At 44.3% G+C, this 13,286-nt stretch overlaps 1 protein-coding gene and 1 long non-coding RNA gene across 2 annotated transcripts; both read left to right on the forward strand.

Annotated features, from left to right (window-relative positions):
- Positions 1-30: 30 nt before the first annotated feature.
- On the forward strand, positions 31-696 carry LOC130496634 (uncharacterized). Its single transcript, XR_008935790.1, has 3 exons — positions 31-60; positions 312-396; positions 494-696. It is a non-coding gene; the product is annotated as an uncharacterized LOC130496634 (long non-coding RNA).
- A 10,916-nt stretch (positions 697-11,612) lies between these two features.
- LOC108808269 (uncharacterized) lies at positions 11,613-12,359 on the forward strand. Its single transcript, XM_018580441.1, has one exon. It carries the CDS (start codon positions 11,613-11,615, stop codon positions 12,357-12,359), a length of 747 nt encoding a protein of 248 aa, XP_018435943.1.
- Positions 12,360-13,286: the final 927 nt, after the last annotated feature.

Here is a 13,286-nt window from a genome sequence, read left to right on the forward strand (position 1 = left end):
TTGGTATTGTGGCAACTTTAAGAATCATATAATTGTTCGATTTCATCGGCCTCATCAAAGGTATTTCAACTTTCTATCTAACAAGTAATGTCAAGAACATTGTAATCATTCTTTAACGCTATCAACTTGCTTACCAGCTTTGCTTTGATATTAAAGCACATCGTCATATGCTCTCAGTATTTTACCTTATTGAAATTGAACAATTTGTGAATAATACATATGCAAACTAGTGTCACATTATATCTATATCTGGCATCACGAATGATATATACACCTTTACTTGCATGGTGAGATGGTTTTTTTTTTTTCAGATGATGCATAGAAGGTGTCCAGTTCATGTTCGATTTGTGTTTCAGGATAATATAAAAATGGTTGCATTCTGGCTGACGACATGGGGTAAGATATATCTTCATCGTTCTGTAATATTGTGGTCTGTGCACTTATTATTTGCTATGTCATTTTCTTATCTCCTTCTAAAATTTTATTTGACCAGTTCGGGGATGACATTGCAGTCCATTACTGTACTATACACACTTCTATGTCAAGGATTTGATGGGACCTCCTACGGTTAAAAAGGCCACCAACGACAAAATGGGAAGCTGGAATTAAGAAATGGGTTTGGAGACAAACATGACTCAACTTATATTCCCTCTGTGAGATGATGTTTTGTCTGGAATATAGATAGTTTCACGCGACCACGAAGCGCTTTACAGGTGTAGTTGTTCATAAATAATTTGTTTCTCTATGTCTATCTTATTCCATGTATGATTCAGCTATCTGAAAAAATATTCCTTGTGGGAACCGAAATTCACGCCGTCAATGAATCGTATAAATTAAGAAATTAGGAAAACTCTAATTTTCCAGAAGTCCCGAATATCTGAGAAACCACAGGCTAAGCAATCAGAAGACAAAAATAAACGAGAAAACAATAAGAAATCGTAAAAATAAACGGAGAGCAAAGAAAGATTTTATTTCCGATTTCGCGTTTGAGCGTAACAACAAGGTAACGTGCTTCGGCTACGAGAGCTGTCGGCGAGATCCCTAGTCTAATACCCGAAGGTGGCTAAACCTAATTGAGACGCAGCTCGAATAACAAAAACGGAAAATTGCCTAAATTGCTCTAAGTGATAGTTTGCTCTGAGAAAAGTCTCTCTCTATGCCTCTCGCCTTGAACTCCTTATACACTCCTTCCTAGGTCGGTTTATGCCTTCCTCTTTTGCCCTTAAGCCGTCATAGTCCGAAAAATGGAGGTATTCCATTTTTTCCGATCTTCATGACTGCGGAAAGTTTCCATTTATCCGCGGAAATTGATGTTTATCCTCCAAGCATAAACCGTTGCAATGTTTATGGGATTTTAAGAAATCGTAAGTGGGCCTCAAATCAAGTTTAGGACCCTTTGGGCCGTTTTTTGGTTTGAGACGTTTGTTACGATTTCTCCGATAAAGTTAAGTTTCCGCGGTTTCATCGTAAACCGAGCTGACGATCCCATTTGATCGAGAAATCAAGAAATGGTTAGCCGTGGCTTGTGGAGGATTGTTATAAGGATAGTCGAGAGTGCATAGTTTTACGTCGCTATAGCGACCAAGCTTCGTATGGGACTCGGTCGCTATAGCGACCGTTCTTGTTCCCGGGCTCGGTCGTTATAGCGACCGAGCTTGTGTCTGAGCTCGGTCGCTATAGCGACAGAGCTTGTCTTCGAGCTCGGTTGCTATAGCGACCAAGCTTCGTATGATCCCTTGGTTGTTCCGTGATTGCCAAGCCGCATCCTAGTGGTTTAACGATCTTTTGTTATCTCCGATGATCGTGTTTTAACGAGAACATGGTTTAGTCGCAGAACCTTTTGCAAGGAGACGATTTTTACTATTTATTATTTTCGTAAAAATAAATGAAGTCTTATTTTATCAAATGTTTCGATACTAACTCCGTTGCGACGGGTTTTTGACCCCAACAGTTAGCCCCCCAGTACGCTAGAATCGTTTAGGGATTCTAGCGTGCGTTGAGGTGAGCCGGACAAGATAGTCGTTTTTAGACGAAGTTCGTATTCGTAAACTCGTAAAAGATATTCATACGAAAAGGAGATCTATTTTAAGCGTATGAATATTTGTATATATATTATAAATATATATATATTTTTTTTTGAAAAGTATATGATCATACTTCTATAAGTATTGAGATTTCTTCTTCATTCTCTCCACACCTTTCCCTTTTCTTCTATCAAATTCTCTCTCAAAATGTCTTCCTCTCAAGATGGCAAGAAAAACTCTGATGTTGAGATGACTGAGGCTCCGCCGGCTCCGTCCGTCGAGCCTACTCCCGAGCCTTCTTGTGTCGCCGGCTTCCTTTCATTCCGTGACACGATGGCTCGTCGCAAGGCTGAAAAGGAAATCATCCGTGGTGTCGACGAGAGCCCATCTTCTCCTGCCGCAGTGGACACCCCGGCTTCTGGCTCTGAGGTCCCAATCTTCCCTGAGGTTGGAGAACATCCTGAGATGCCATCTCCAGGAGTTCTGACCCAGGCCTCAGGATCGCTGTTAGTTCTGATCGTCGTTGACGACAAGGAAGAGGCTATCGGGCCAGTACCTCCCGTCAAGAAGGAGATCGTCTTGGCGTTGCGTGCAGGTAGCGCTGCTCCGCGGAAAGGTACGTCGTCCAGGTTTTAACTTATCTTTCCGCTTCGGATTTATACTTGTTGGTAAGATGTTTCCCTCTGCAGTTCATATCTATGATTGACGGGATGATTGGAGATTGTAACACCGAGGCTGCTCGTCTTGCCAGGGAGCTCGGAGAGGCGCAGGGCCAAATATCCGAGATCCAGGGTACAATGACGGCGCTGACGGACTCCTATTCTGCTAAGGTGTCTAGGCTCGAAGGGCAGGTTGGCGAGCTCGAGAGGGATCTCGGGAAAACTGCGAGTGCTTTGATCAAGGAGAAGAAAACCAGGAAGGCAAAAGCTTCGGAGGTTCGTCGACTTCAGCGTCAGATCGAGACCAGTGAGGATTTGACGCGTCATAGTGTTGATGACGCCGTGGGTGCCTTGCGTGCCGAATTCCAGTGCCGTATCACGGGTTTCACTGAGATCCTGAGTTCCCTAGAGCTCGTTCACAGCAGGGATCTGATCTCGGCAGGCATTGATGGCAGGATGGCGGTTATCCGAGCGCTCAAAGACGACCCTTCTTCGTCTCTTCAGTCCGAGGAGGACGGCTTATCAACCCGTAGGGCCAAGTTAGGATCCGTGGATAAGAGCTTTGAGCTTCTGCTGTCCGACCTGCGATCTGAGTGCGTACTGGCGCGATCTGAGTGCGTACTGGCGCGATCTGAGTGCGTACTGGCGCGATCTGCGGAGGATCCCGAGAAGCATGGTTCGGCGACTGGAGAGGATGGAGATGACGCGGCCCCAAGTGAGGCAGGTGAAGGAGACGTCTAGGTTTGAGGTTGTGGTCTTTGGTTTAAGTGTTTTCTGAGTTTGCGTTTGTTCAGGCTTTTAAAGGCCGTCTTTTTATTTTCGGGACTGGCCGCTTGTGGCTTTGAATCCCTACCGCATTGCGGTTTTTAATCAATTAATATCAGATTTGTGATTTTATAAGAACTTCTGTTTGTCGAAGTTAGAGGGACGGGGTGTGAGTTGTCGTCTCATTCCCGCCTCTCAGATGATCACCGTATCCATCGATTGTACAAAGCGAGATTTTTCGCGGTTTACTAATTTACGTGAAGGTTCGTGAAACGGACAAACTTAAGTGAAGAGACAAGTTTTGGGATCTCGTATCGGGTGTTGATACTATGTCTATGAGATGTTAAGTACCAGCAAGGATGGGTTTAGGGCAAGACCTAGGTTTACTCTCAGAGTGAGGCTTTGCGATGACAAATCGGCTTTCGTTTTGCCTGTTTGCGATTTTAACCTGATTCGTACCGCATTAAAATCCGCGAAGTGTTATCGGCTTATATGATTTGTCTGGGTATGAATCGAGCTACTTCCTTTAGGAAGCGCTAGACGAAATTTCGGATTTCTTGTATAGCGCGCTATGTTATCCTTGTCGGATGTAAAAGAGCCAACCCTTAGGCGGCTTGTCTGTTTAGGACGTTAGAGTTCGTTTGTTGTGATCATCAACAACAATATGATGTCGTTTTGTAGGTGTTTGAAAATTTTGTTGAAAAATATTTGTTCGAGCACTAAGCGACGTCTCGCTGTGCTGAGAATTAATTTTTCTTATGCCATAAAAGGATTATGGGCTTTTGAAGAAATGCTTAGTTAGACCGCGAATCATTTCCGGATAATATTTTCTGGATGTGATAATCGTTTGGTGGATACTTGATCCGTTGTTGTTTGCGAAGAGTTTCGAAAATTCAGAGTCTTTGTTCGTAAAGAGTTTCGAAAATTTGGAGTCTTCGAAAGTCATAGGAGAATACGAGTATACGCACCCCACTCCCCTCCCCTTTTAAGCGAGTTGCCAACGTACCCCTTTTCGGGGATCAAGCCGTCTCGTAGTTCTTTGATTGTGATGTTTTAGTGATAGTATTTTTTGAGATGCATGATATTCCAAATTCTTGGAATTTTCACACCTTGCATGTTGGCTATTTCGTAGGAACCGGGACGGACGACTTTTATAATCTTGTATGGTCCTTCCCAGTTTGCTCCTAACTTTCCTGTGTTTCGTTCGGCAGTGTTCTGGAAGACTTTGCGCAAAACTAATTCTCCTACGTTGAATCGGCGATTTCGGACGTTGGAGTTATAATATTTTGCGGCCGCGTATTGATAGTTTTGAATTCGGATCAGGGCCCGGTCTCGTTGCTCATTGACGAGATCGAGGTTATCCAATAGCATGGCATTGTTGATTTCTTCCCGTTCTGGGAGAAGCCTTCTACGGATCCTGGGAAATTCGACCTCTGCGGGAATCATGCATTCGGTCCCGTATACGAGGGCGAAGGGCGTTTCTCCCGTTGCATGCCTCGGAGTCGTGCGATGTGACCAGAAGACTCCTTCGAGTTCCTCCGCCCATCTTTCTTTCTTTTCGTCCAAACGTTTCTTAAGTCCGTCTAGGACAGTCTTATTGATTGTTTCTGCCTGTCTGTTGCATTGCGGATATCTGGGGGTTGATTTGTTTAATCATATCTTCCATTTTTCGCAAAATGCTTCAAAGCGAGTAGAGATGAACTGGGATCCGTTATCTGTTACTATTTCGTATGGGACTCCATGTCTGCAGATAATGTTTTTCCATACGAAATTTTTGACCTGGACGTCTTTTATACTCGCGTATGATTCGGCCTCTACCCATTTTGAAAAGAAATCCGTGAGGACTAGCAGGAAACGTTTTTGCTTAGAATTGTGAACAGGTCCTACGATATCCATAGACCAGTGCATGAAAGGGTATGGTGACGTAATGGAGGAGAGTTCTTCCGCAGGTTGTCGAATGGTCGGAGCGTGCCTCTGGTATTTTTCGCATTTTCGTGTGAATTTGTCGCAATCTCCGATCATCGTTGGCCAGTAGTACCCGTGGCGTTTGATTTTTAGGCGAGTGACATGCCGCCGGAATGATTTCCGCAGGAACAGGAGTGAACCTCTTCCATTACTTTTCTTGCCTTATCCCCTTCCTAACACGTCATGAGTGGCCCAGAGAATTTCCATTTGTAAATTTCTCCGTCGACCGTTACATAACGAGCGGTTTGGGTTCGGACTTTTCGAGCCGCCCACTATTCGGGGGGTAATTTTCCGTCGATGATATACGCTCGTATCGTCTCCAGCCATGGCGTGTCGCAGCCATACTCGTTATGTTCTGGCTTTTCTTCTGATTGTACTGCGACTTCCTCTTCGTTATCATCTTGAATGAGATTGATAACGATGGGAGGTCCAATGCTCGGATGTTCGATGAATTCGACCGGGATTACTCTTCTAGGTCCCAGATCCGAACTCGACGCCAGGGCTGCGAGGGCGTCCGCTTTCGTATTCTCGGAACGAGGAATTCGTGTGAGAGTGAAGCAATCAAAGTCTTGGGACAAATTTTGGACCAGTCTGAGGTATGCTTCCATCCTTTCATCACTGGCTTCGTACTCTCCGCTATACTGGCTTGCGACCAGCTGAGAGTCGCAGTAAGCATGGATGTTTCGTATTTTCAAACCATGGGCTAATCGTAATCCCGCAATAAGGGCCTCGTATTCTGCCTCGTTATTTGATGCGTGGAATTCCAATCTAAACGATTGTTCAAGGATCTCTCCGGTCGGCGACGTCAGGCCGATGCCGATACCAGATCCTTGTTTGGATGACGATCCATCAACGTGAAGGAGCCAAGTTGAGTTAGGCTCCTTATTAGTTATGGCTTTGGTTGGTAGTTCCACCAGGAAGTCTGCGAGCACTTGGGACTTCGCACTCGTCCTGGGCCGATAATCTATATCGTACTTGCTGAGCTCGACGGCCCATTTGGCTAGCCTTCCCGACTGGCTCGGACTATGGAAGATAGTTCGGATGGGGAAAGTTGTGAGGATGACGATGGTGTGGGATTGAAAATACGGCCGAAGCTTCCGCGCCGATGTTACGACTGCGTATGCTAATTATTACATCAGAGGATACTATGTTTCAGCATCCAGTAATGTTTTGCTTATGTAGAAGATGGGTTTCTATTCTCCGCGTTCTTCCCGGATCAGGATGCTGCTAACGGCCGTTGCCGATACTGCTATGTATAGGAATAGAGGTTCTCCTTCTACGGGTTTTGCGAGGACCGGGGGAGTCGCCAGATAATGTTTTAGTTGTTTGAATGCGCCCTCGTATTCGTCCGACCACTCAAATCTTTTGTTCCCCAGGAAGATATCGTAGAAAGGTAAGCACTTGTCCGTTGAGCGAGATATGAACCGATTGAGTTCTGCGACCCTCCCGGTCAACCTTTGTACTTCTCGCTTGTTTTTGGGAGAGGCCATCCCGATGAGTGCATCGATCTGTTTTGGGTTGGCTTCTATCCCGCGATAGGTTACCAGGTAACCGAGGAATTCTCCCGATGCTACGGCGAACCTGCACTTGGCCGGGTTGAGTTTCATGTTATGTGAATTTAATCGAGTGAAGCACTCCTCAAGATGGTCGACATGGTCGTCAGCGTGGAGGAATTAGTCGAGCATATCGTCAATGTAAACCTCCATCGTCTTTCCGAGTTTATCGGTGAACATTCGATTGACGAGTCTTTGATACGTTGTGCCGGCGTTCTTAAGGGCAAAAGGCATTACTTTGTAGCAATAAGTTCCACGGTCCGTAATGAATGCTGTTTTCTCGCGGTCGTCGGGATTCATCATAATCTGAGAACGCGTCCAAGAAGGATAAGAGTTGGTTTCCTGCCGTCGCTTCCACTAGCCGGTCGATGTGCGGCAAAGGGAAACTATCTTTCGGGCAAGCTTTGTTGAGATCGGTAAAATCGACGCACACTCGCCATTTTCTGTTCTTCTTTTTGACCACGACGAGATTCGCAAGCCAATCGGGGTAACGGACTTCCATTATAGACCCCACTTTTTAGAAGTTTTTCGACTTCCTCGTTGACTGCGGTTGTTCGTTCGGGGCCTAGCTTTCGCCTTTTCTTCTTGATTGGTTTGAACGTTGGGTCGGTATTCAGTTCATGGCATGTAATGTTAATGTCGATTCCTGGCATGTCCTCCGCAGCCCATGCGAATGTGTGGAGATTTTTTTTAAGACAAGTTACGAGTTTTGTCTTTAAAGGTTCGCGGAGGTTGGCTCCGATTTCGACGCATCGTTCTGAGAATGCTTCATCAAGACAAACCGTCACTACGGGTTCACAGGTTGACTCACGTTTTTCTTCTAGGGCGTCTTCCCTTCGGGATTGCCAGAAGAGTTCAGCCAAATCCTGAGTGTCTTCGTCTGAACTTATCTACCTTGCTTTCTTTGGAGCGGTGTCGAGATCGGACCTCCTTCGCTTGAGTTCCGCAGCGAAGCATACCCGCGACATTCTGGGATTTCCCAAGATCGTTTTGATTCCGTGGGGAGTCGGAAACTTAAGGCACAGATGATACGTCGATGGAACGGCTCTCATGGAATTTATCCAAGGAGTACCCATGATTGCGTTGTACGATGCTGGGCGGTCCACTACTAGGAACTCCGTGATTTTTTCTGCCGTTCCGGCTTTGACTGTGAAACTGATCGATCTGGAAGCAATGGTGGGTTCTCCTGAAAGCCCTATCAATGGGCTGTAATCTTCCGTTATTTTTGACGGATCGACCTCCATCTTCGCAAGAGTCTCTTTGAAGATGATGTTAACCGAGCTTCCGGTGTCAACCAGTACTCTTGCGACGTCGATGTCGTGGATTGTTAGCTCGATTACTAGGAGGTCGTCGCGAGGTTTGGTCTGTTCGACCTCTGCTCCCTCCCTGAACGAGATCTCGTCTGGAAAAGATGAGATTTCCATCTCGTTTCTGATTGTCGAGCGGTTTTTGCGGGTAAGATTGATCCATACCTACCCTCCTTCTAGCGCCAAACTGTGGGAACCGAAATTCACACCGTCAATGAATCATATAAATTAGGAAACTAGGAAAACTCTAATTTCCCAGAGGTCCCGAATATCTGAGAAACCACACGCCAAGCAATCAGAACACGAAAATAAACGAGAAAACAATAAGAAATCGTAAAAAATAAACAGAGAGCAAAGAAAGATCTTATTTCCGATTTCGCGTTTGAGCGTAACAACAAGGTAACGTGCTTCAGCTACGAGAGCTGTCGGCGAGATCCCTAGTCTAATACCTGAAGGTGGCTAAACCTAATTGATACGCAGCTCGAATAACAAAAACGGAAAATTGCCTAAATTACTCTAAGTGCTAGTTTGCTCGGAGAAAAGTCTCTCTCTATGCCTCTCGCCTTGAACTCCTTATATACTCCCTCCTAGGTCGGTTTATGCCTTCCTCTTTTGCCCTTAAGCCGCCATATTCCAAAAATGGAGATATTCCATTATTCCGATCTTCGTGATTTTCTGCGGAAAGTTTCCATTTATCCGCGGAAACTGATGTTTATCCTCCAAGCATAAACTGTTGCAAGGTTTATGGGATTTTAAGAAATCGTAAGTGGGGCTCAAATCAAGTTTAGGACCCTTTGGGCTGTCTTTTGGTTTGAGAAGTTAAGTTTCAGCGGTTTCATCGTAAACCGAGCTGACGATCCCATTTGATCAAGAAATCAAGAAATGGTTAGCCGTGGCTTGCGGAGGATTGTTATAAGGATAGTCGAGATTGCATAGTTTTACGTCGTATCATCGTCTCGGAAGACTTTGAACGTTTTCGGAAAATGGTTGATGCATGTATGCTCGGTCGCTATAGCGACCGTGCTTCGTATGGAGCTCGGTCGCTATAGCGACCGAGCTTGTTTCCGAGCTCGGTTGCTATAGCGACCGAGCTTGTGTCGCTATAGCAACCGAGCTTGTGTCTGAGCTCGGTCGCTATAACGACCGAGCTTGTCTTCGAGCTCGATTGCTATAGCGACCGAGCTTCGTATGATCCCTTGGTTGTTCCGTGATTGCCAAGCCGCATCCTCGTGGTTTAACGATCTTTTGTTATCTCCGATGATCGTGTTTTAACGAGATCGTGGTTTAGTCGCGGAACCTTTTGCAAAGAAACGATTTTTATGATTTCTTTTCGTAAAAATATATGAAGTTTTATTTTATCGAATGATTCGATACTAACTTCGTTGCGACGGTTTTTGACCCCAACATTCCTTATTTGGGTTGTTCCTTTTCAGACCATGGCCTACAGGCAGAAACAAAGCGAGTGAAGAAACTTGGAGTCTAAAGTACATTGAGAACAACCTATATATGAAGACGGATCAAGGATAATATATCCCCTGTTGGTTTTTGATTTAAGTAGCTAAACTCAATGGAGTTTTACATTTGCGACAGTCCTTTTTTTTTGGCTTACTCATTGTAGACAAATGTTTTAGTATTTACGGAGCTAGTTCTTATAAGAGAAATCTTTCAGTTGGAACACAGGAAGACTGCTTGTGGTTCAAGCGCTCTTGAACAGTAGTTTCTCCGCTTGATCTTTTTAACTTCTTATTATAAGCTATCTCTGGTAAGTAGAAGAAGAAGCCATCAATTTTTTCCTCTCGATTCTACTGATCACTCTAAGCTTCAGTGACATTGGTTTTGTCGTCGCCGGTCGCCGGTTGCCGGTCGCAGGTCGCCGGTCTTGGTGGAGGGCCTCCGGCCCAATAAGATTCTTTTTGGACCAAGTTAAGCCCAACGTTTTTGTCCATTTAATTCTCAAAAACGACATGCATTTTATTTCGAAACGACAAGTAGTTTGTCTACAAAATAAAAACGACACGCAGTTTATCCTCTCGAGATATTTAAACAAGAAGAGAGCGAGTCTTGAGGAAGAAGTTTAACAACTTACCTTCCCTCGATCTCCGCGAGATTCTCGCCCACGTGCAGCAGCTGTTTCGGGAAGTGGCTGCTCCGTCTTCTCTTTAAATACTGCTTCTCCTCCTCATTCATTACTCACTACTTTCACATCGATATCCAGCAAAAAATCCCTTAGCGTAAGTCTTTAGTTTTCGAGAGTGTTTCGTAGAGTTTATAGTTCGATAGGGCGTTCACGAGTGAAGCTTGAATCGTCGCCATGGTTTTATCCTGGGACTCTATATTCGTACAGTCCCGTCTCACTACGGAGAAAATATAAAGAGTTAAGGAAAGAGATATCATATCTCGACTCCATGAACGTTTTCGTTCCGGTTTCATTTCGGATATTCAATCGTTTCTTTCCTTAACATATCGCTTTTATTATATCGTTTATTTGATTCGATTTTCTGGCTTCTACAATCTTAACTCTTTATCGCTTTCTGTCTAAAGCTTTAATCGGATTGAAAAACGATTTATGAAACGGTTTTTAAGGTTTTGTAAACGGTTTCTAGAACGTGTTTGCGATCTGCTCTCTAGCACTTCCGCGAAGCGTATCTTACCTATCTTAAAACGGTTTGTGTTTTGCTCTCTAGCATTACCGCGAAACGTTCAAGATGTATTCTTCGAAACGTTTTCTGTTTATTGAAACGATGTTTGCGATTTGCTATTTGCTTATCCGCGAAGCGTTTCTAAAACATTTTGTATACGAATCGTTTCCACGAATGCTTCATAAAGCGAGTTTGTGAAACAATCTAAAGTCTACGCAAACGGTTTCTGCGAACGCTTTAAACGAGTTTGCAAAACGTTTTTTCAGACTTAAATCGATACGATTTGGTTCAAACACCAAAAGTGACGATCGATTTATACTATTTTTTTATTTTAAAATATTAATAATAATCTGTTATTTGTTGATTGGAGTACTGATCCACTTTATTGTTTTCTCTACAGAAACAAAAAATGACGGATGCAAACAACACCCCCATTGACACTACCATCACGCAAAATCCACTCAACGTTGCTGCAACTGATGTATCTGGTGTGACAAACGCTGGAAACATCCCTGCTTCCTCAACCGCTGCAGCAACAACAACCACTACCCTTCCTGCGGGAAACAGTGCTGATGAAACCACGCGCCGTAGCTTGTTCGGTGCTGGTCTTTATCAAACGGGTTCAGGTCTAGGAACCTCAAGTGGTCCGGTTGCAGTACCAACTCCTCCGACTGTACCAAGTGTGTTCACTCAATGACTGATGCCAGACAAGTTTGATGACAAGGGTTTCAAAACATGGCAGAAGAAGATGATGTTCTTCCTCACAACATTGAAACTGGACAAGTTCATCCAGGAGGACAAGCCCTTGATCCCTTACGGGATTGATGATGTGCACACTCTCGCAAGTGTTGACATATGGAATCACTCCGACTTCATCTGCAAAGGTTACATTTTGGGTCGCCTCATTGACCCATTGTACCGAGTCTATTGTGAAATTCCCACGGCGAAGGAGCTATGGAGATCACTAGACAAGAAGTACCGAGGTGAAGATGCTGGCTGTCAGAAGTATGTAGTGGCAAAATTCGATGACTTCAGAATGGTGGATTCAAAACCCATCATGGACCAGGTGGAAGCATTTCAGCTCATTTGCCATGAAATCGCTGCTGAAGGAATGTCCATCTCCGAGACATTCACAACTCTCATGTTCATTCAAAAGCTTCCTCCAAGCTATGTTGATTTCAAGAACTACCTGAAGCACAAGAAGAAGAAGATGGGTCTTGAGGAGCTCATCATGAGGGTTCAGGTGGAATCCAGGAACCGAGCTGCTGACAAGGACACAACTAAGGAGCACAGTGTCAACATGGCTGAGCACAAAGGCAAAGGAAAGGCACATGCCCACTCGCCTGCTAAGCCCTCCAAAGGCAAAGGAAAGGCACATGCCCACTCGCCTGCTAAGCCCTACAGCTCTTCAAGCTTCTGGAACCAACTTCAAGAAGAAAGGCACTGAGATCAATGCGAATGTGGAGAGGTTCAAGGGGAAATTTCACTACTGCCACAAAGTGGGACACATGACTGTGGAGTGTCGCAAGAAGATCAAAGATGAGAAGGCTCAGGCAAATCTCACTGAGGAGGATCTTGTTGCTGTGGTGACTGAAGCAAACATGGTTGAAAGCAACAACCCCAGGGAATGGTGGTATGAGACTGGTGCAACCACCCACATTTGCACTGATAGGGCGATGTTCAACACCTATCAGAAAAGCAAGACTCAGGAGAAGCTCGGGATGGGAAAAACTGCAGTCTCCAAGATTGAAGGACGCGGCAGTGTGATTTTGAAGATGACATCTGGACGTGAGGTCACTCTAATGTGAAGCATGTACCTGACATGAGGAAAAACCTGGTCTCGGGAACCTTGCTCAGCAAGAATGGATTCGCCACAAGCATTGAGGCGGATAAGCTCGTGATTAGGAAGAATGAGATGTATTTGGGAAAAGGGTATGTTTAGGATGGACTGGTCAAGTTGAATGTAATGACCGTTCCTCCAAAAGTTGTAGCTCCAAAAGTTTCAATAAATAAGAAAGAGACAGTTGCTTATTTGGTTGAGTCTTTTAATATATGGCACGAAAGATTAGGCCATGTGAATAATAAATCTATACAAAGATTAATGAATTTAAATCTAATTCCCAAATTTAAAACAAGTAAACAAAAATATGAAGTATGCATACAGGCTAAGCTCACAAAAACGCCCTCACCTCGTGTTGAAAGAACTAATAAACCTCTAGATTTAATTCACACCGATTTATGTGATTTAAAATACATGCCAACTAGAGGTGGGAAAAAAGTACTTTGTGACCTTCATAGATGACTGCACAAAGGATTGTTATGTTTATCTTTTACATAGCAAAGATGAAACCTTAGATAAATTTAAAGAATTTAA

The sequence above is a fragment of the Raphanus sativus genome, chromosome 6 (assembly GCF_000801105.2).
Source record: "Raphanus sativus cultivar WK10039 chromosome 6, ASM80110v3, whole genome shotgun sequence".
In the NCBI taxonomy this organism is placed as follows: domain Eukaryota; kingdom Viridiplantae; phylum Streptophyta; class Magnoliopsida; order Brassicales; family Brassicaceae; genus Raphanus; species Raphanus sativus.

Bases quoted from the DNA above. Each gene is read 5' to 3' on its own strand.
- LOC108808269 (XM_018580441.1), top strand. From the start codon at position 11,613: ATGCCAGACAAGTTTGATGACAAGGGTTTCAAAACATGGCAGAAGAAG.